At 43.7% G+C, this 22,551-nt stretch overlaps 1 protein-coding gene across 1 annotated transcript; it reads right to left on the minus strand.

Annotated features, from left to right (window-relative positions):
• Positions 1–1,315: 1,315 nt before the first annotated feature.
• Positions 1,316–17,432, minus strand: LOC115557173 (inter-alpha-trypsin inhibitor heavy chain H3-like). The gene is made up of 22 exons (XM_030374786.1): positions 17,399–17,432; positions 16,900–17,077; positions 16,708–16,812; positions 14,723–14,885; positions 14,485–14,592; positions 14,231–14,359; positions 14,002–14,118; positions 13,459–13,627; positions 11,751–11,861; positions 10,912–11,093; positions 10,420–10,599; positions 10,189–10,310; positions 9,846–10,060; positions 6,637–6,666; positions 6,502–6,534; positions 4,549–4,569; positions 4,407–4,445; positions 2,946–3,062; positions 2,149–2,317; positions 1,897–2,042; positions 1,684–1,765; positions 1,316–1,556 (listed from the first exon to the last, which is right to left on the minus strand). Exons 1-22 carry the CDS (start codon positions 17,430–17,432, stop codon positions 1,442–1,444), a joined length of 2,565 nt encoding a protein of 854 aa, XP_030230646.1. The 3' UTR covers positions 1,316–1,441.
• Positions 17,433–22,551: the final 5,119 nt, after the last annotated feature.

Consider the following 22,551-nt stretch of genomic DNA (forward strand, 5'->3'; position numbering starts at 1 on the left):
GCGTCTTTCTCGTAGATAGCACCACCTTCCCCCGTCCTTGTTTAATGCGACTGCATCACCCGAAACAACCATACCACAGAAGATCAAATTTACGTTTCATCAGAATGCACTTCATCATCCATACAACATACTTGCTCAACATGGGATTAGAATGTGAGGGACTCATCAGGGTCATTTTATAAAGTTTAAAGTTTGACCCGTTGGACCGGTTTGACTTATAAGTAATCACATGCCATTTGCAGCAGAGATTTCAACCTTAACTCTTCCAAATATGCATTTTGTCATGTTCCATAGGGGCAATCCAACACGGATACATTATAATAACATTGATGAATGTCCACTATACAACTTGTAATCCAAACACCAAGAGCAATAGAAGATCCCATACAGTATGTAGTCAGTATAGATTGTGAAACAATACGCTCAAACAATACGGGGACTGGCCGGAAGGTAAAAAGTTTTTTTTTTTTTTTTTTTTTTTTGGTCATGGGCCCCCCCTCTGCCTTGGGCCCCCACACAACTGTCCCCTTTGTCCCCACAGTCCGACGGCCCTGTGTGTATGTATTGGAATTTATGTATATGCCCATATTAGACCAACCGATTTTAAAGCAAACATTTGTATACATCAGTTCTGACTATCTGCTTCTATGTGCACCATATCAAATTGTATCGGTCCATCCGTATTAAGTCAGACCCTGTAGGCATGACTTATTTATCATCCCGCCAATGAGTATAAATCTATAGGCTACAAACGCCATGAAACATTTACAATTGCAAAAACGCCAACCAATTCTTAATTTTGCTGACCACTTGTTTTTTATCCCGTCAAAAGCCTCGAAAGGAAAGTTCCTCTGCGTCTTTCTCGTAGATAGCACCACCTTCCCCCGTCCTTGTTTAATGCGACTGCATCACCCGAAACAACCATACCACAGAAGATCAAATTTACGTTTCATCAGAATGCACTTCATCATCCATACAACATACTTGCTCAACATGGGATTAGAATGTGAGGGACTCATCAGGGTCATTTTATAAAGTTTAAAGTTTGACCCGTTGGACCGGTTTGACTTATAAGTAATCACATGCCATTTGCAGCAGAGATTTCAACCTTAACTCTTCCAAATATGCATTTTGTCATGTTCCATAGGGGCAATCCAACACGGATACATTATAATAACATTGATGAATGTCCACTATACAACTTGTAATCCAAACACCAAGAGCAATAGAAGATCCCATACAGTATGTAGTCAGTATAGATTGTGAAACAATACGCTCAAACAATGTTCATTCATTTTATTATTTACTTTGTCTAAATGTGTCTTAAATGTTTGTCTACTCTTATTTCTTATCCAACAGTTGACATGACAATGCCTCTGAAGCTGAGGAACGCAACAGTGCAATAAGGAATGGCATTGCAGATCATTTCTAATTTATTCATTTATAAACTTGTGACAAGAAAATCGAACTGACGTCCCTCCAAGGCATTCTCTGCAGATGTTAACCAACACTTTACTCTCGGCGCAGATGTCACACTGTAGTCGAAAATGTCGATCCTGTCGAAAAGGTAATTATCTTGATTTCAGCGTAAGTAAGCCTAATCGCAATCACAATCACGAGAGGGAAATGCCATATGGTAATATTTGTGTGTGGGAGAGCCAATAGAAAGATCAACAATCTTACTCTGAAACCGTGAACGTTTTGCCGCTGACCGTTACTGTCCCGGACGGAGCAGACACGCTCTCGTAGACCAACGGTTTGACAGCTGAAAGGCAACCACAAACCATTCAAATGATTGGTCTGTTTGGTTTTAAAAGATACAATGACATAGCAAATACACCTATGTGTTAAACAATTACTCCATGTCTCACAGCAGAAAGAGCGAATTCGAGTTACCTAGAAGCCCTTCGACTGGGTCGTTGGAGACCTGACTGAAGATTGGCCAGAGAAGGCTTTTACCCTTCTCTTCATGACGCATTATGATCAAGAGCGAGTCTTCGATCATTATGGTGGTCTTGTTGTGGCTCTGAATCAGTTTTCCCCTATAAAAGAAGTACCTTCTGTCACACATATTTATCTAATTTGGACATAAAAAAGCTTCGAAATAAGACCAAACTCTCAGTGGATTATGAAGTGTGTGTTGGTCACCTTTGGATATCAATAATGTTCGGCTCCCATCGGATCTTTGTTGCATTCTGTCCATCGTTCACGCATATATGACGCTGGTTGATGTCAATACGTTGGTTTTGGTTGTGGATAACAAGCCTTTTGAAGCCAACGTTGGGAAATGACTCCAGTTGACCATTGATAGAGAGCTCTACAGAGTGGGGACATATCTGCAGTAATGAATTTCTGGATGATAAATGCAATAAAGATAAGCTTTCAGAAACAAATAGCTAAATACATGAAAACAATATATGTATATAACATATATAACTATATAAATAACTATATCAAGAAATAACTATATATATATAACTATATAATAACTATATATATAACTATATAAATAACTATATATTTAACTATATAGATATCGATTCATATATCACGATAGATAGATATCGATTCATATATCACGATAGATAGATATCGATTCATATATCACGATAGATAGATATCGATTCATTTATATCGAGATAGATAGATATCGATTCATATATCACGATAGATAGATATCAATTCATGTATCACGATAGATAGATAAATTGATATCGATTTATATATATCACGATAGATAGATATAGATATCAATCTATATATCACAATAGATGGATATTGATTTATATAAATCACGATAGATAGATTTATATGTATCACGCTAGACAGACAGACAGACAGACAGACAGACAGACAGACAGACAGACAGACAGACAGACAGACAGACAGACAGACAGACAGACAGATAAATCGGATTATATGAATTTAAATGACTCAGTAGTGACCTCTGTTGGGATTGTGCAGTAGTTTAAGAGGCCTTAATTCGTTGAGATCGTAACACAGTGGCAAGCTCCCATTGACTGTTTTTCGCACAAACATCTGGAGAACAGTCGTTATAGAAACTAAGAAAAAGAAAGAAAAATTAACAATAAGTGCCTGACTAACACAAGAACAGCTTGCAATTGCATGTTGATGACACTGCTTTTCAGGGTACAGTTATGGAGTTTAATTTCACTCTTAAGTATTTTGTCATCTGTCATGTTATTGCTCGACAGGCAATTTGGTCCAAAAGTATAATTGTATATTGATGTATTTGTTGACAGTTTTTGTGGTGGTTTGTGTATGTATTCTTCAATTAATTTACAAATGTGAGAATTTGCAAACTTATTCCCCGATTTAGACATATTTTCTAGAATTTTCTAGAATGACCAACCTATATTGGTATTCTCAAATCTGAAGCACAATTAAAAATACATTTTTTCAGTTCCGCAAACTCAGAGCACACTTACAAAACTTTAGGGTAAAATAAAAAATTGAGACAGAATTTAGATTCAAACACAATCACTCTCATTTTGGGTATCCATGAAATTCCAATAAAGCTATACGTGGAGTGTGTGGGGATGATGGAACTGTTGCACTGCACATAGTCATCAGTGCGCACAGGTTAAACCAGCATCACCACACACACTCCCACACTATAATATCACAAAAATGAAGTTAAGTGATTAACATGGAAACATATCTGTGTGTGTGTACACATACATATAATGTGTGTGTGTGTGTGTGTGTGTGTGTGTGTGTGTGTGTGTGTGTGTGTGTGTGTGTGTGTGTGTGTGTGTGTGTGTGTGTGTGTGTGTGTGTGTGTGTGTGTGTGTGTTGCTGAAATGGCTGTAAAAAAGGACTGTAAAGAAAAATGTATGGTAGAAGAAAAAGAAAAAAAAGAAAACATGAAACCTTACCACGAGTGGGGGTAAACACAGAGGGTATTCTGACGACTGTAAAGGAATCTGACACTGGTGATGATGCTGACATCGCCATATCTTGATCCGGATTTACTCATAAACACCACAGGGAGGTCAGTTGCGTGCTACCTTGTTTATTTTGGCGCTCAAATAAGGTTTGTTCCCTCTCATGCTATAATAACTCATGTGGGCAGAGAAATACAGCACAGCAGTGCTATGAAAGTGTTCATAAAGTGTTCATAATTATTTGTGTGCACAGAAGTGTTGCACATCTGGATGTGTTGCATGATCATCATGTGTTGCTTGTTGGAACTCTTGGCCCAAAACACATTGTCATTGTGTTCACATTCTAGTAGAAACAATTGGTCACAATACAGTAACAATTTAATTCTTCAAAATGGCAGGATATTGAATCACAGCAACTTTGAAGCATTAATAAAGTTAAGTTTTAAAAAAGTAGATTCAGAAAATATCAGGCATTTTATACATGATAAACAGACTTACCGCTATCCATACTGTCTTGATCATGAACATGCCCCCATCCTGGAACGGAATTATAATACAATGACATGAATGACATAATGCTTTCGAAAGTTCATAAAATTATATTGCTGGCCTGCCAATATTCAGAAGCAAGGTATCATACCTGCACCTCTGGAAGACGAATCTGGGGGAGAAGAGATTTGGATGAACAAGAGATACAGACACAGTGCAAAATCTTAAAGGAGTATTTCACCAGTGGAGACATGAATCTGTATTGAAAGTGTGTCATATATTTAGTTGAATAGTAACATCAATTTCAAATTTTGTGCCTTCTTGACCGAGAAAAGGCAAAGTGTCTTTTTGGCGCTTGCGGATTGAAGGCGACAACTCCCACAATGCCAATCAGCGTTCATTCCCTGATGGACGTAGCATAACAGCCAATCAGCATTCACTCCCTGAGGGACGTAGCATAACAGCCAATCAGCGTTCACTGCCTGAAGTACAGCGTGAACAGCAGCATGCAGGAGAAGTTATTGTCGCTGTTTGCAAAAGCCCGGGACTCTATGTAAGTAATATAATATAACATAATATCTATAGCTATATAATATAATATAATATAATATGTTATTTCACGGCCAAAAGCTGTGTGTGCCTCCGGATGATATTATGAATTGAAGACTGCGTCGGGTTCTCGGACGTCTCTGGTACTTCCAGAACTAGTAAAGACTGGTAGTGGGGGTTATTTCGGCCAGAGTCCTGCACGGGTTCGGGTACCCGACGGGTGACCCACACAATTTTGATGAAACGGGGGAAAGAATGTACTGTGTCGAACACGGGTGCTGGTCGGGTCAGACGCCTGAACAGCGCGGGTCGGTCGCAGGTTTTGCGATTGCGAGCGAGACTTCTCCGGTGCTGGAGATGTTATTCAGGAGCAGAGGAGTCAACTAAAACTGGCCAAAGTGGATGATTTGCTTTTCTTGCACTGCAATCTAAAGCACCAATCTAAACCACCAAATAGTGTAATTCCCCGGCGTTCAGTCTTATATGTCTAATTTCCTTCGGGTGCGGGTCGGGCGTCGGTATCAATTTATAGCAGGTCTAGTTGGGTAAGGAAGGTAATTCGCGGGTGTGGGTTTGCAAAATAAGACCAGTAATGGATTTTGACATTGGTGATGATGCTGACCTCGTCATACCTCGATCCGTTAATAATGCTGGGTTTACACTGTGGCAACCCGGCCCCAAACCCTCAGGAGAGGCGGCCCAATGGAGAGGTGGTGGAGGGCGTATACCGCCGATATCCACCAGCCGGAGCCAAAGAGCATCCATTGCGTAACTCCAATCAACGAAACGGAGGACACCTGCGACAGAGGGTGAGGCACCCTTTAAAAAGCTGTTTGTTTTCCCAGAGAGGGGAACCGGGAGACCGAGCGGAGGAGAGTAACCCCAGGACCCGATACGGCTAAGCAGACGCCTGGATTTAACGGACTTCCCAAACGGCGCACGCCAGGTGAGCGACCTCCCTTGCCTGGGGCGAGACCGGCCCGGACCGGAGAGACAATTCCCTGGACGCCAGCGTGGCTCACGGAGTCGCTTGTATGATTTTTGTTTTTCCTGCATTGGGTACCGACCCCGCAGTTTACTTTTATTATTAATGAATAAATGCCCCACCGGGCTTTGAACGCGTCTTGGAGTGTGGTATTTCTGACGTGAGAGAGACATTCCTGGGGCCGGGTCGCTACAACACGTAAACACCACAGGGAGGTCAGTTGCGTGCTGCATTGTTTATTTGGGCGCTCAATTAAGGATTTCTCCCTTTCAGGCTATATAATAACTCATGTGGGCAGAGAAATACAGCATACCAGTGACATGAAAGTGCTCATAATTATTTGTGTGCACAGATGTGTTGCACATCTGGATGTGTTGCATGCACATCATGTGTTGCGTGTTGGAACTCTTGGCCCAAAACACATTGTCACTGTGTTCACATTCTAGCAGAAACAATTGGTCACAATACAGTGACAATTTAATTCTTCAAAATGGCAGCATATTGAATCACAGCAACTTTGAAGCATTAGTAAAGTTAAGTTAGCATTGTATACATAATAAACAGACTTACGCATAATGTAGTGATGAAGAAAATGCCCCCCTCCTGGAACGGAATGATAATACAATGACATGGATGACATAATGCTCCGAAAGTTCATATACATATTTTGCTGGCCTGCCAATATTAAGAAGCAAGGCATCATACCATGTAATCTTCCAGCTGTGGCAGAGGGATCTGGGAGAGAAGAGATTTGAATGAACAAGAGATACAGTAACGGCGCAAAAATCTTAAAGGAGAATTTCAGCGGTGGAGACATGAGTCTGTATTGAAAGTGGGTCATATATTTAGTTGAATAGCAACATCAATTTCAAATTTTGTGCCTTCTTGACCGAGAAAAGGCACAGTGTATTTTTGGCGCTTGCGGATTAAAGGCTACAACTCCCACAATGCCAATCAGCGTTCACTCCCTGAGGGACGTAGCATAACAGCCAATCAGCATTCACTCCCTGAGGGACGTAGCATAACAGCCAATCAGCATTCACTCCCTGATGGACGTAGCATAACAGCCAATCAGCGTTCACTCCTTGCAGTACAGCGTGAACAGCAGCATGCAGGAGAAGTGATGTTGCCGTTTGCGAACTCCCGGGACCAGTGGCGGTTTTAGGTACGGGCGAACCAGGCAGCCGCCCGGGGCGGCATATTTGTGGGGGGGCGCCAAGTCACATGGGGGGCGCCACGAGCATTAAAAAAAAAATCGCGCTGCGTAGCGGATATCAATGAAGTACTGCATAACATTGTGTTGGGAATAGGTATTTTGGCGCCCCCTCTGGCTGCAGGCGCACACCTGCTCGTTGAGAAGGTGCCGTGCGCAGACGGAGTGAAACCCCCACTGAAGTCCGTAGGTTCACGATACAAACAAAAGCAGTGTGTGCCTCCGGATGATATTATGAATTAAAGATTGTGTCGGGTTAATGGACGTCCTTGGTACTTCCAGAACAAGTAAAGACTTGTAGTGGGGGTTATTTTGGGAGTGCTGGCGTCGGCGACGTTCTATACATTATCCCGCTTACTACATGAATACTTGCCTGCACGAAAAAATTACTTCATGGTGTGTATTTTTATAATTTATTTGTAACCAGCATTCGTTTTGTCCGTCAGTGGGTCTGTCGCCTCTGAGCTTACGAATCCGGAGTGCTCCGGGAGACGGAGCAATACAAACGGAGATCGAGGCAGAATTATAGAGTCAGAAGTCCAAGGATTCGCGAAAATAGAGAGACTAGTATATCTGATATGTATATATATATATTGTATTGTTAAAGTTTTATACTTGTATTATACTATATACCTGACCTTTTTATTTTATTGTTCATCTGCTTTGGCAATGAGTTGCAACTGTTTTTTTTAAAAATGGCGCAACATTTTGGGGAGAGAATCTGTGTGTTGGTGAGGGTGGTCACATGCCACACTTAGGCCTAATAATAATAATAATAATAAATTAAATTTATATAGCGCTTAATATGGTACACTAAGACCCTTAACATATTGCCCTATCAAAACTATGCAAGACAGACTAGGAAAAAAAAAGAAAAACAGAGGTTAAACATGAAGAATAAGGTGGGAGTTAGGTGGGGAAGGCTAGTGTAAAAAGGTATGTTTTGAGTGCAGATTTAAAAGAAGAGAGGGTTGGAGAGACTTTGATGTGGGAGGGGAGTGAATTCCAAAGGGTGGGGGCAGCAACTGAAAAGGCCCGATCACCCCAAGTCCCGCGCTCAGTCCATGGAACTTGTAGCAGGTTGGCAGAGATCGACCTGAGGAATCGGGAGGGGGCGTGGTGATGGAGGAGGTCGGCAAGGTAGGGGGGGACTAGGCTGTTGAGGGCCTTGTAGGTGATGAGTAAGATTTTGGAGTTGATTCTGTGTTTAAGTGGAAGCCAATGGAGTTCACGGAGGACAGGTGTGATGTGTTCTCTGGAGCAGGTACCAGTGAGGAGACGTGCAGCTGAGTTCTGGACTTATTGAATTTTTCTGAGGACTTTGTTGGTGGTGCCGTAGAGAAGACCATTGCAGTAGTCAAGCCTGGATGAAATTAAAGCATGGATGAGTGTCGCAGCAGTGGTAGACAGGTTGGGGGCGGAGGCAGGCGGTGTTTCGGAGGTGGAAAAAGGCAGTTTTGGTAATATGGTTAACAAGGGGGAGGAAGGAGAGAGTGGGGTCCAGGATAACTCCAAGGTTACGGATTTTGGTGGTGGGGGTGATGGTGGAGCCATCAATGTTAAGGGTGAAGTTCTGAGTGGAGTGAGTGAGGGTGTCAGGACCATTGATGAGAATTTCGGATTTGTTGGAGTTGAGTTTGAGAAAGCTGTTTTGCATCCAGGTCTCGATGTCAGTCAAACAGTTGGAGAGGGTTGAGAGGGTGGAAGGACTGATGGTTTTGGAGGGGAGGTAAAGCTGTGTGTCATCGGCGTAACAGTGGAACCGGAGTCCATGGTGACGGAGGATCTGACCAAGAGGAAGCATGTACAGAATGAAGAGGAGTGGACCAAGCACAGAACCCTGGGGGACACCGTGGATGAGGAGTAGTGGTTGAAGCACAGTTGTTGATGACGATGAATTGATGTCTGTCGGAGAGATAGGATCCGAGCCAGGAGAGGGCGGTGCCAGTGATGCCAAGGGTGGATTGGAGACGGAGAATGGAGTGATTGATCATGTCAAAGGCAGCACTGAGGTCAAGGAGGATGAGGATATTGAGGGAGCCAGTGTCAGAGGATAGCAGAAGGTCATTGGTCACTTTGAGGAGGGCAGTTTCTGTACTGTGTTTGGAGCGGAAACCGGATTGGAAGAGTTCAAAGAGGTCGTTGGTGTGAAGGTAGGTGATGAGTTGTTTACACGTTCCAGGATTTTAGACAGAAAAGGTACACTTTTTGCACCTTTTTTTTTGCCGATTTCGGATGACACAAAGTAAAATCAACTCCTCTACAGATGCCATGTTTGCGATTGTCGATGCCGGAAATTTAGGACACGAGAGTCACTGCCCTCTAGAGGATGTATTGCGTCACATCCATAACAAAGCTGAAACTGGACGGAGGTATGAAGGGTAGTCTCAGAGACAAACTGGATGGAGGTATGAAAGGTAGTCTCGGAGACAACGTTTGGTATGGACGGACGAGTTTCGTCCGGATCCGGAGGTATGAATCTGCCTTTACACTACCTGCTTTAAAAGACGAAATTTTGCGTCATTTAAAGCAGAAATTGTTAGAAGTAGATACGGATTCTCCCGTTTAGGGGAAAATTATGGAAGGAGGCACGACCATTCAAAAATATGACTGGGTTTCTAACGATACAAAGCTTAATGCAAATGGGTGAGGTTTCCCTTTAAAACAATAAACAATGCACATGTGTTAAAGTAAAGCTTACCATCGTAATCCGCTGAGGACTGAACAATTCCAAAAGATCCCCCTTGAGGCGATGGATGCTTTTCTCCTTCCTTGGGTTTATGGAGCACTTGTGCGTTCTCTCCGGGAGGTTTTGTCACCACCATGGAGGTGTGTGGAGTCACAAATCGGTACTTCAGAGACAGTTCAAGCACCTCCTGTTTGGCCCGTTCCTTTTCCTCACCATCTAGCTGTAACCTGGATTCATAATGTTAGACACAGCGTGAAATATCTCTTTATACAAACATGTTCTTATTAAAAGCTGTTTGAGATCACTCAATGTTTCAGTTTGAAAATTGATTCTATGAGACACTTGACATAAATACTCTTTATCCAGGAGCTGCTTTACTGTCAGGTAGGCCCAAAGCCTTCTGGTGTTGCTCTCTGACATAGATGCTGTCATTACAGTACTGGAATTTGTTTCAGAAAATTCCACATGTTTGTTTCCCTGGGTGACAGATGGAACACATTTTGATAAGTAAAATAAAAAAACATCTTGTTTATTTTATATGTAAACCAAACTAGCAAAATATGACACACACTGTTGACACTCTTACCGAGATGGCTACAACCCGTGGAGAGAAGGTTTCAATATTGTTGTCGGTGATCTGGCCAGCGACAACAATCTCAGAGCCGTTGTAATAGTGGCTGAAATTAGTCTGTGTGAGATTAGCCCCGCCTTCATAGATCAACATCACGTTGGTTAACAGAGGAGTAGCCACCTCTGCATAGAAACCCTGTGGAGGTAATAGGACTTTATAAGAGGTGTGGACACGCAAACAAGAGTTGAGGAGGAAGACATTTGTGAAAGTTTTTTTGTCCATTCGATTGATGATAACTTCATAATTTTATTTAGATTGATGATAGTAATTGTATTCAGATGGATGATAACCTCATTATTGTATTTAGAATTAGGATATCTTCATAATTGTTTTCAGATGGATGATTATTCATAATTGTATTTGATTGATGATAACTTCATGATTACATGCAGATGGATTATAATAATTGTGTAGAGTGTATAATGACATGAGTTATTTCTGTTTCACCTTCAGCTGAAGATCGGCATCAGCGTCATCGTAGATGCGTCGCGCTACTCCGCTGTTTTCTAGGGACATTTTCTCCAGGAATTCAAAATTGACATCATGACCAAAACCAAGACAGTACAATGGAAACTTCTTATTGATGGCCCGCATCACATTCTTCTGTATTTTTACAGGATTTGTTTCCCCTGCAATGAAAAAACAGTGGTTGGGTTTTACTAGTGGTTGAGTCTTATACTAGTGATTAGTTCTTACTGGTGCTCAGTTCTTTCTAGCATTTGGGATTTATACCAGTGATTAGCTCTAACTATTGGTTAAATCTTAGGGCTGGGTCTTATACTTGGGATTAGTTCTCACTATTGTTTAAGTCTTAGGGCTGGGTCTTATCCTAATGATTAGTTCTTAATATTGGTTAAGTCTTACTAGGGGCTGGGTATTATACTAGTGATTAGTTCTTGCTAGTAGTTAAGTCTTACAAGGGGTTGGGTCTATACTAGTGATTCGGTCTTACTAATGGTTAAGTCTTACTAGTGGTTGGGTCGTACCACGGGTTTGGTCTTACTCATAAGGTCCTGCTTGTTGTTGGTTCTTACTGTGTCTTACCAGTGGTAGGGTCTTTCTAATGGTTTGGTCTTACTCGTAAGTTCTTAATAGTTGTTAGGTCTAACTGTGTCTTACCAGTGGTACTGTCTTTGTAATGGTTTGGTCTTACTCGTAAGGTCTTACTAATTGTTAGGTCTAACTGTGTCTCACCAGTGGTAGGGTCTTACTAGTTGTTAGGTCTACGTAACTGTGTCTCACCAGTGGTAGGGTCTTACTAGTTGTTAGGTCTAACTGTGTCTTACCGGTGGTAGGGTCTCCATCGGTGAGCAGAATAAGAATAGATGCTGAACCATCTCGGGGGTTCTGATTTAGCATTTTTGCACCTTCCAACAAGGCGGAATTAATGTCCGTCACTACAATGACAAAAAGAGTGACCATTAACAGTAGAATAGGATGATATGTCATGTTCTATAGTCTTCATATAGATATCGTGTTGGAGGCATTGTGCTACAAAGGGACAATCACATAACTAAGATTAAGGAATGCATTAGTTTTGCAATTCAAGCAATCCGTTAGTTTGTTACATTTTCAGAAAAGCATCTTTTACTTTAAAATAACAGATGCATTGCCACTGTTTCCGTTTCTTTCCTACTGTTCGAGGGTACCTGTGAAATGTGCATGTAAAGCTCAGCGAGAACGATGCTATTTACGATACAGTAGTGTAGACACATAGCGCACTGTCTGCTGCCTAATATTTCAACAAGATTACTGTGTTTTTTGCAGGAAGAGGAATGTTGAAAGGAGCCGCATGCAAAAATCCTGCAAAATGTGATTTGAAATATCTCTTTGCAGCAAGCTCAGTTTACCCTCCTGGACTGAATTTAGCTTATACTCAGCGATAAACGCAGCCATATTAGTGAGTAGTGAACGCTGTTTTAACCAATGGGAAAGAAATCACAGAAGGATTTTTATTATTGGTAACAAAAAGTGAAGTTTTTCTTTTTTACAGTGGGTAACTCATTAATGTTACTTCTAAGTCATTGGTTCTCAAAGTGCGGCCCACGGGCCAGTGGCGGCCCGCAGAATATATATAAAGAGAAAAGTTGACTCTCTCTAGCTTTCAATAAAATCCTGTTACACTTGTTAGTTTTAATCCGACTGTACATTATTTTGAAAGGATGAACCTCAGTTTCGTGATCAGACCTCACTTGACCTCACTCCCAGAGGTCCACGGTGCAATGTTTTTTTTCACCACTGGGATGATGACAGCGTTTCCGGCCAAATTTTTTCCTTTGCCAGCCCTCAGTCAAATTCTGGGTTCCTAAATTGGCACTCAGCTGTCAAAACTTTGAGAACCCCTGTTCTAAGTGTAACATTACCAAACACTGCATATGTATGTGCGTGTGCATATATGTATCCGTAGATAGATATTTACTGTACATAAATAATGTGCATATAACCCTGTGTGTGTGTGTGTATATATATATACATATCTATATATATATTAGTGCTGTCAGTTAAACGCCTTATTAACGGCGTTAACGCAAACCAATTTTAACGGCGTTAATTTTTTTATCACGAGATTAACGCAATTATTTTATAAAAAAAAGTAAAAAAATCTTCAAACAAAGAAGCAGTAGCCTGACTGCTATGTTCAAGGCAGTATGTTTGTATGTTCATCGTTTAATTGCACTGTAGGCTTTTTTTTGTATCGTCCTGTTTTGATCAGTATATGCCAATGTTGTTATCAATAAAAAAACATTTGCACAAGGCAAGCCGATGCACTTCTCCATGTTGATAAGAGCATTAAAATTAGAAAAATTAATGGGACAAAGAAATCAAGGGATATTAGCATAGAAAAAACATTTGTGATTAATCGCCATTCCCCATGATGAATTGTGAGTTAACTATGACATTAATGCGATTAATCACGATTAATTATTTTAATCGCTTGACAGCACTAATATCTATAGATAGATAGATAGATAGGTTTCATGTTAATACACTCACATCCGCTATCTTCGATTGTTCGTGCAAACTCTTTTGCAATACCAACATTGTGTTCGTTAGCCTGGACAAGTTCCCTCTTCCATGGATGGACGGCGTGGTTGAAAGTGATCAAACCAAAATAGTCATCCGTCGCCAGGTCTGCAAGGATATGAACTAATGCAGCACGAGTCTGAACAAAGGTTAAAGGAGGACAGTACAGCAGTCATGTGAAAATCTGCAAGGTGCTTACGACACCATCAAAAACCTTCACTTTAAAGCTATTTCAAACTATTGAATTTAATCATACTCTCACACAGACACACAAGTAATAGTTTGAGATGTTTTAACCTTTTGCCAATGTGTGGCCTATGGATTGCACATAATGTGGTCCTTAGAAACTGGATGACAGCCATCTGTGGTTTCCATAACTAACAGGTTCACACAACATTTAATCATTCTCAATATGTCAATATGGGAATAATAAACTGGATATTTAACATTTTTCTTTCGACAAATCCAATGTTAGCATTGCTAAATAGCAGTACCTCATCGCGGTAGCCTTACCTGGCGCATCTTCCTGCCATGCATTGAGCCACTTTGATCGATAACGAAGATGACGTTCTTTGAAATGCGGGCCAATCCAGTTGGAGCAAAGTGATGGACAAAAAACCCGTCCGATTCCTTGGAGGCGGTGGGAAGAAGGTGTGGTCATTAGAAGGTGGATGAAGGATTCTTAGATGGGATTTTCAGATACAATAGTTGGTGAATGGTGCGCTCTTCACTGGGACTGTACCTTGAGGTGTCCCAGGGTGTCATCCCTGAAGACATCATATACAATCACCAAATCTCCGTTCAAACCGTCATCTCCACAGGCCCCGCAAAGGGTCTGCTGCTCCACTGTTGGGTGGAAATGGACATCCAACTGAAACAGAAAGGTCAGCACAGATCTGATGAGGGGACTGAGATCGTCAAGAGTATTCTTCTGCAATGTTCATCTGAAATAAGGTATTCATTTTGTGTTTGTATTCGGTGCAGGTTATTTTGTACCTGATTTTGACTTTCTGCGGCACCGATGGTAGCAAGATTAGGGTGATTTAATCCTCCTTTAACCACTGAGAACACTATGTCTGGTTGTTCATAGATGCTAACATCAATCTTCCAGAGACAAAGAGATACAGACACTTGTCCATGTCAAGGCCACATAAAAGCAATTTGACAGTGCTGCATTTGTAATACGTATTCCAACCTGTAATACTAATTTGTATAAAAAACCATGACAGCGTACCTTGAAATCATTGACCGGCTGCATGGGCCGAGCGTAGATCTGGAGCTCATACTGCCCAAGCCTCCTCTTCAGCAGCTCCTCATGGGTGAGCTCGAAGGTCACTTTTTGGTGAGCAGCCACAGTGACAGAGGTCGTAAACTCCTCGAGGGATCTCCCAACAGAACTGCAGGCAAGATTATTCATTATGGAAACATAGTAGAGAACAACTGATAATCATTGTTTTAAAGGGGGGTTCCCCTAAAGGTTTTCTGCAGAAAAATGTGGGAAAACAATGACAAAATACATTTTGTGAAATATCGACAGTCATATCACAAGACAACGTTTCTCACAAAATTTTTCAATTGTGTTGTCCATGGTTAGATAATACATTTAACCATAATGGTAACCCTTCCCTTTTCAGTCCCTTCATTTCTAAGTACTTGCCTGCTAAATATATGGCAAATTATATTATTTTATAGGGCAATTACGACCAGTACATCAGAGGTAAATACAGAGAAACCACAACTGAAAGAAAAACGTCCACTATCATCCATCAACTCAACAAAATACTATGTAATTGCAATTGTTTTAGGTTGGTAATAACTAAGATATAATTGCATACTTCCTAGGAAATTAGGCAAACAATTCTTAGAAGCACCTCCTCTATTACACATCCATTCATGTTACAATATAGTTATCAAATGATAATGTTGGAAACAGCCCAAGTTTAATTATACAGAAATTAAGATTACGATTAATTATTTTTCTGAAATAGTCATTGTTCATTAGACGTTCCTTAGAAACAATTAAACTGTTTTTACTTAAAGGTTGGGTATGGAATTCGCTTTTTTGGCCATTTTTGCAGAATTACTTGAAATCCTTATCATAACCCACTTACAGCCACTGAGTTAGAAGTACTGACATGAAAATTAAACAAGTCAATCATCTGTGGATCGGGCAGGGCTCGAAAAACTCCAGCCAATGATTTCCAGAGCCACCGAGTTGCATTGGACAGTAAGTACGTCAATCAAACGGTCGTACTGCACTCCCCCTCCCCCGCGCGCGACCCCTTCGGGCAGTACTCGTGACCCAGAGCTTGTGACCCAGAGCAAGCTCCTGTTTGTTGTTATCCTGCGGTAGCTACTGGAACTAGTTAATCCACATTTGGACCTAGCAGTAGAAGACAATTTCCATGGCAGACAAGACGCCACCATCCCCATGTTGTTTTTTTAATGTTGCCATGTTGTTTAACGAAAACCTACGCTAGCCTGGCTCGCTGTCGCGCATCTGTGTTCGCGCTCGTGCATGATTGCGCGTCCAGGTACTTGGAATGGGTGGAGTCAGAGTCAGCATTGAAGGAGAGGGGGTATGACCATTTGAGTTGTGCATTTTCAAAATCTGCTGGCGTTTCGCAAATCCCATACCCAACCTTTAAGTAAGAAATTAGATCAATACTATCCTGGTAACAACCTCCACAGTACCATTCTGCTTCTAGTGTCATGGTAAACCTTCTTAAATACTGGGAACATTCTTGCAGATGTTTGTACAATTCACAATTTTAGTGAATTTAGTGAACGAAAGCTGAAACACTGCACTGTAAAGGGAAGCCTTGTTTGTTTCCATGGTATAACAAGGCTTACTATACACTATATACCTAGCAATTGGTTAATCCTTTTTCATGCAATAAAAAAAAACTTTTACCATGTATATTCTGCATTACTAACAATAGAGCTGATCTATGATGTGGGCCTACTTGATCTATCACGTAGACCTACTTGTTCTATAATGTCTGTAGACATTGATATATAATGTACTGCAGGACTACCTGATCTATAATGTAGAACTACCAAATCTATTATGGTGATCTTCCTGATTTATAATGTTGGCATAGCAGATCCCTAATGCCGACCTAATTTTGACAAACCTCAATTTGCACTAACCTGATGTTATATAATGTATGTAGATCAATAATGTCTGTAGACACCTGATATACAATGTAGACCTACCTGACGAGCCCAGCGCTCTGACCACGGGACATTGCCTCACTGTACTGCTGCTGAGCCTCTTCCTTGGCCTTTACCACTCCGTCGTACATCTGACCCTCGATCGACCTGGAGAACACCAACATTGTTTGAACTGCACAAAGTCTGAAGGAAATTTGAATTACACGATTCAAGGTGAATTTGATAGCCAGTCACATTTTGAATTGACTAATGAAGGCGTTCTTTGGAATCTTGACGTGGAATTCTATTTCCGTTGGCTGATCCCTGCGATTGACCACGCGGCTGGTGATGATAGTGATGGCATAGCCGTCGGTCACTGTGGAGTTGATATGGTATTTGCAGATGTCCCAGTCCTCCTGAACAGGTATGGAAAACACATATCATTCAACAAAGCAATGTGCCAATATAAACGCACTCATTCAGTGCGTTTACGTGACTCAAGAAAATCAAATTATTGGCTTAGTCCGACCATGATTGGATTATTAAGATGCATGTACACACCTTAGTTGGACTAAAGTCGACTCGAATCAGGTTACTCATAGTCGGATTAAGACAGCTAGATTATTCGATTGATAGTGGCATTAAGCGTGCATGTATAGCATACATTTAATTTGATTGGAATCTGATTTTGTGTTCTGCGCATGATCGAGATCTTTTCCCGGGGCCGTGAGCCGGAAGTATAAGGCGACGATACTCGCACTGTTGTCATAGAGGCCCAGGGCCTCCATGGCCATCCAAATGATAATAATGGATACCAATTCCAGAAACATTATTTGAATCTAAATTAATTCATTTATTGCTGGTTATTAAGCACACAGTATTAACCGTAAGAAAATAAAAGGCCAACTTCACATTTAAGAAAGACTACTGGGGGCAGTTAGCCTGGCTAACGCCAGACCTCATCTCATCTACATTGAGATGAGGTCTGGGAACCACACATTCATTCTCTCGTATTTGAGGCGTGGTTTACGATTGCCCGGAGCCGTTTATTGGGCACTACTAAACCATTCTAACACACCGCCCCCGGTGAAAGTATCCAGATGGAATACATATCTGCATGCTCCCCTTTAACCTAGCTGTCTAGAACCTTCAGAACCCGGACCGGATCCGTGTCCCGGCCCTTTCAGTTATTTTCTCTTGGTCGGAGAGAGAGAGAGTTGTGTAAATGATTTGTGGAAGAGCATATGAAGTCTTAAAATGTAATCCACAAGATATGTAGTTGTGTTTGTGTCCAAGTCTCCCGTCTACCTTTAAAGAGGAGATGGAGGAGGGGGGTCCTACTTCTAAAAGCACCATGTCTAGGGAACTTGGCCCCCAGGGCGAAGCTGAAAGGTAAGAGGATCTCTCACTGTCTGGGTTTATGTCCATCTCAGAGGTCAACACTGATTTATCACAAAACTATTAGTTTCATGACTGAAACTGAGTAAAAGTTGCGTGTGTTTCGTATTGAAGCCCCGAGCAGCAGGACAGAGCAGACTCCCCTGAACCCAGCTGTGACTGGTCTATGGATCCCCCTGTCACGTTTAAAGATGGAAATCAGTCTATTGAAAAAAGGTAAGTATTTGTCAGAGCATGTATCACATGCTTATTGTCTATGGATCCACCTGTCACGTTTAAAGATGGCCGCCCCTGTAGAAAGGAGAGGTAGGACTCTCAAATGTAAGACCGGGCGTAGTTAAGACCAGGCGTAAGTCCTGTTGGTGCAACCGGTGTTAGTTCCATTCTAACGCCAGCTCTTAACTAAGACCTACTTAGCAGTTACGACCAGGCTTAGTTTACGATAGCTTCGGTGGGTTGCTGTAATCGTCTTGCCGTCCCTCCCCGTTCTGTGATTGGTTCCCTATCTCAGGCGAAAATCGAATCCATGGAATCCATGGAATCCAGGCTGCCTGGCAGCGCCAATTGAAATCGTGCGCAAGGCAGCATGGGTATACCCAGGCTAGGGGGCAGTTAATTTCAACATCAACGTAAATTGAGCCTCTTTTTTTCCACATGTGAATTGGGATTCAAGTGGCCAAAAATATTCCCGAATACATTTTAAACAGTGCTGTCTTTTCCTATGTTTGAAAGGAACCGTCACCTTATCGTGGTGGAGAGGTTTGCGTGTCCCTGTGAACCTGAGGGCTGTGTTGTCTGGAGCCTTGTGCTCCTGGTAGGGTCTCTCATGGCAGAGTGGTCTCAGGTGAGGGGCCAGACTAAGAATGGTTCAAAAACTCCAATGAATAACGGAAAAAGAGGAGATGTGACCCGGCCCGGAGGAAGCCCGGGGCCCCCGTCTGGAGCCTGGCCTAGACGGAGGGCTCGATGGCGAGCGCCTGGTGGCCGGGTTTGCCACGGAACCCGGTCGGGCACAGCCTGAACAAACTACATGGCACCCCCCCTCTCTTCATCCCATGGGCCCACCACCTGTGGGAAGACCCGTTGGGGTCGGGTGCGCAGCCACATGGGTGGCAGCGAAGGTCAGGGGTCTCGACGGACCAGACCCGGGCGGCAGAAGCTGGCTCTGGTGACGTGGAACGTCACCTCGCTGTGAGGAAAGGAACTGGAGCTTGTGAGGGAGGTGGAGCGCTATCAGTTGGATCTGGTGGGGCTTAGCTCCACGCACAGTCTCAGCTCTGGTACCGTACTCCTGGATAAGGGTTGGACTCTATTCTTCTCCGGAGTTGCCGAGGGCGTGAGGCGCCGGGCGGGTGTGGGGATACTCATAAATCCCCGGCTGAGCGCCGCGGTGTTGGAGTTTACCCCGGTAGACGAGAGGGTCGCCTCCCTGCGCCTAAGGGTTGTAGGGGGGAAAACTCTGACTGTTGTTTGTGCGTATGCACCAAACAGCAGTTCAGAATACTCTGCCTTCTTGGAGACCCTGAATGGAGTCCTGTATGGGGCTCCAGTAGGGGACTCCGTAGTTCTGCTGGGAGACTTCAACGCCCACGTCGGCAACGATGGAGACACCTGGAGAGGCGTGGTGAGGAGGAACGGCCTCCCTGATCTAAACCCGAGCGGTCGTTTGTTATTGGACTTCTGTGCTAGTCATGGATTATCCATAACGAACACCATGTTCGAACATAAGGGTGCTCATAAGTGTACCTGGTACCAGAGTACCCTAGGCCGAAGATCGATGATCGATTTCGTGATCGTGTCATCTGATCTGAGGCCGCATGTTTTGGACACTCGGGTTAAGAGAGGGGCGGAACTGTCAACCGACCACCATCTGGTGGTGAGTTGGATCAGGGAATGGGGGAAATTTCCGGATAGACCTGGTAAGCCCAAACGAGTAGTGCAGGTGAATTGGGAACGTCTGGAGGAGGCCCCCGTCCTAGGTATCTTCAACTCACACCTCCGGCGGAGTTTTTCTGGCATTCCTGTGGAGGTTGGGGGCATTGAGCCGGAGTGGGCGGTGTTCAAAGCCTCCATTGCTGAAGCTGCGGTGGCTAGCTGTGGCCTCAGGGTCTTAGGCTCCTCAAGGGGCGGTAACCCTCGGACAACGTGGTGGACACCGGTGGTCAGGGAAGCCGTCCGATTGAAGAAGGAGGCCTTCCGGGATATGATATCCTGGGGGTCTCCTGACTCGGTTGCAGGGTACCGACAGGCTCGAAGGGCTGCAGCTGCTGCCGTATCGGAGGCTAAGCAGCGGGTGTGGGAGAAGAGAGGCCATGGAGAAGGACTTTCGGTCGGCACCAAAGTGTTTCTGGAAGACTCTCCGGCACCTCAGGAGGGGGAAACAGGGAACCATCCAAGCTGTGTACAGTAAGGATGGGACTCTGTTGACCTCAACTGAGGAGGTTGTCGGACGTTGGAAGGAAAACTTTGAGGAACTCCTGAATCCGAATAACACGCCCTCTATGTTGGAGGCAGAGCTCGAGGTTGATGGTGTTTCGTCGTCAATTTCCATGGTGGAGGTCACTGAGGTAGTCAAACATCTCCGCAGTGGCAAAGCCCCAGGGATTGATGAGATCCGGCCAGAAATGCTAAAGGCTCTGGGTGTTGAGGGGCTGTCATGGTTGACACGCCTATTCAACATCGCGTGGCAGTCGGGTACAGTGCCAAAGGAGTGGCAAACCGGGGTGGTGGTTCCCCTGTTCAAAAAGGGGGACCAGAGAGTGTGTGCCAATTACCGGGGTATCACACTTCTCAGCCTCCCTGGTAAAGTCTACTCCAAGGTGCTGGAAAGGAGGGTTCGGCCGATCGTCGAACAATGCAGTTTTCGCCCCGGACGTGGAACTACGGACCAGCTCTTCACTCTCGCAAGGATCCTGGAGGGGGCCTGGGAGTATGCCCATCCGGTCTACATGTGTTTTGTGTATCTGGAGAAGGCGTATGACCGGGTCCCCCGGGAGAAACTGTGGGAGGTGCTGCGGGAGTATGGGGTAAGCCATCCAATCTCTGTACTCCCAAAGCGAGAGCTGTGTTTAAGTCCTCGGCCAGTTTCGTTCTCAGTGGGTGCTGGTCTCCGCCAGGGCTGCACCTTGTCACGAATCCTGTTTGTGATATACATGGACAGGATATCGAGGCGTAGTCGTGGTGGGGAGGGGTTGCAGTTCGGTGGTCTGAGGATCTCGTCACTGCTTTTTGCAGATGATGTGGTCCTCATTGGATCATCGGCCTGTGACCTTCAGCCCTCACTGGATCGGCTGGCGGCCGAGTGTGAAGCGGCTGGGATGAGGATCAGGACCGCTAAATCTGAGGCCATGACTCTTAGCAGGAAACCGGTGGATTGCTTACTCCGGGTAGGAAATGAGTCCTTAGCCCAAGTGAAGGAGTTCAAGTACCTCGGGGTCTTGTTCGCGAGTGAGGGTACTATGGAGCGTGAGATTGGCCGGAGAATCGGAGCAGCGGGGGCGGTATTGCGTTTGCTTTACCGCACCGTTGTTACGAAAAGAGAGCTGAGCCGCAAGGCAAAGCTCTCGATCTACCTTGCCAGATCTACATCTGGCAAGGATGCCCACTGGGCGCCTCCCTTGGGAGGTGTTTCAGGCACGTCCAGTGGGGAGGAGACCTCGGGGAAGACCCAGGACTAGGTGGAGAGATTATATCTCAACACTGGCCTGGGAACGCCTCGGGATCCCCCCGTCAGAGCTGGTCAATGTGGCCCGGGAAAGGGAAGTCTGGGGCCCCCTGCTTGAGCTGCTCCCCCCGCGACCCGACCCCGGATAAGCGGATGACGATGAGATGAGATGATGATGATGAAAGGAAGCACCTTTTCAATCCTCCTTGACCAGATGACGTTTTCCACAAAGGTAAAGGAAAGGAGGCATAAAGGTTAGGAAATTTGACTATTTGTAGAGGCCCCATCTTTCTTGAATGCCGACGGTGGCTCTATTAGTTGAAATGGGCACAGCGCCACCTATCGTGACATGCTTGGGCTAATGAATTGATTTTCTCACCACAATGAATAATCGGACAATTGCAGTTGTCCGATTGAGGAGCATAGACAAACTATGGCTTTAATCTGATTAAGCTGTACATGTAAACGTACTGATTCAGTACGTTTATATGCTTAATCCGATGATTCCCGGTTTCACTAGATTAGTTCTAACATTATTATGATTTTAACTGCCATAATTGTGGTTAGTGGTAAACAGTTGCCTTGGGAGACCATACTGATCTTGCAAGTTCACTTTCTATTTCCCAGTGTAGATCAGTCTGGCTTCAAGCCCGATGAAAGCATCTCCCAAAAAATGACTAGAGTGATAATACCAATCAGCCCTGTTGGGAGGGTTTTCCAGTTCATCAGTCAGTTCATCCATATGAGGATCTTAATTGCTGTCCAGCCAAAGCCAGACTGGGTTAGTGTTTAACAAGTGTTTAGACAGAACAGTGCTGTTTATTTGCCAAGAGGATTGAGTAATG

Source organism: Gadus morhua, chromosome 13 (assembly GCF_902167405.1).
Source record: "Gadus morhua chromosome 13, gadMor3.0, whole genome shotgun sequence".
Taxonomy (NCBI): domain Eukaryota; kingdom Metazoa; phylum Chordata; class Actinopteri; order Gadiformes; family Gadidae; genus Gadus; species Gadus morhua.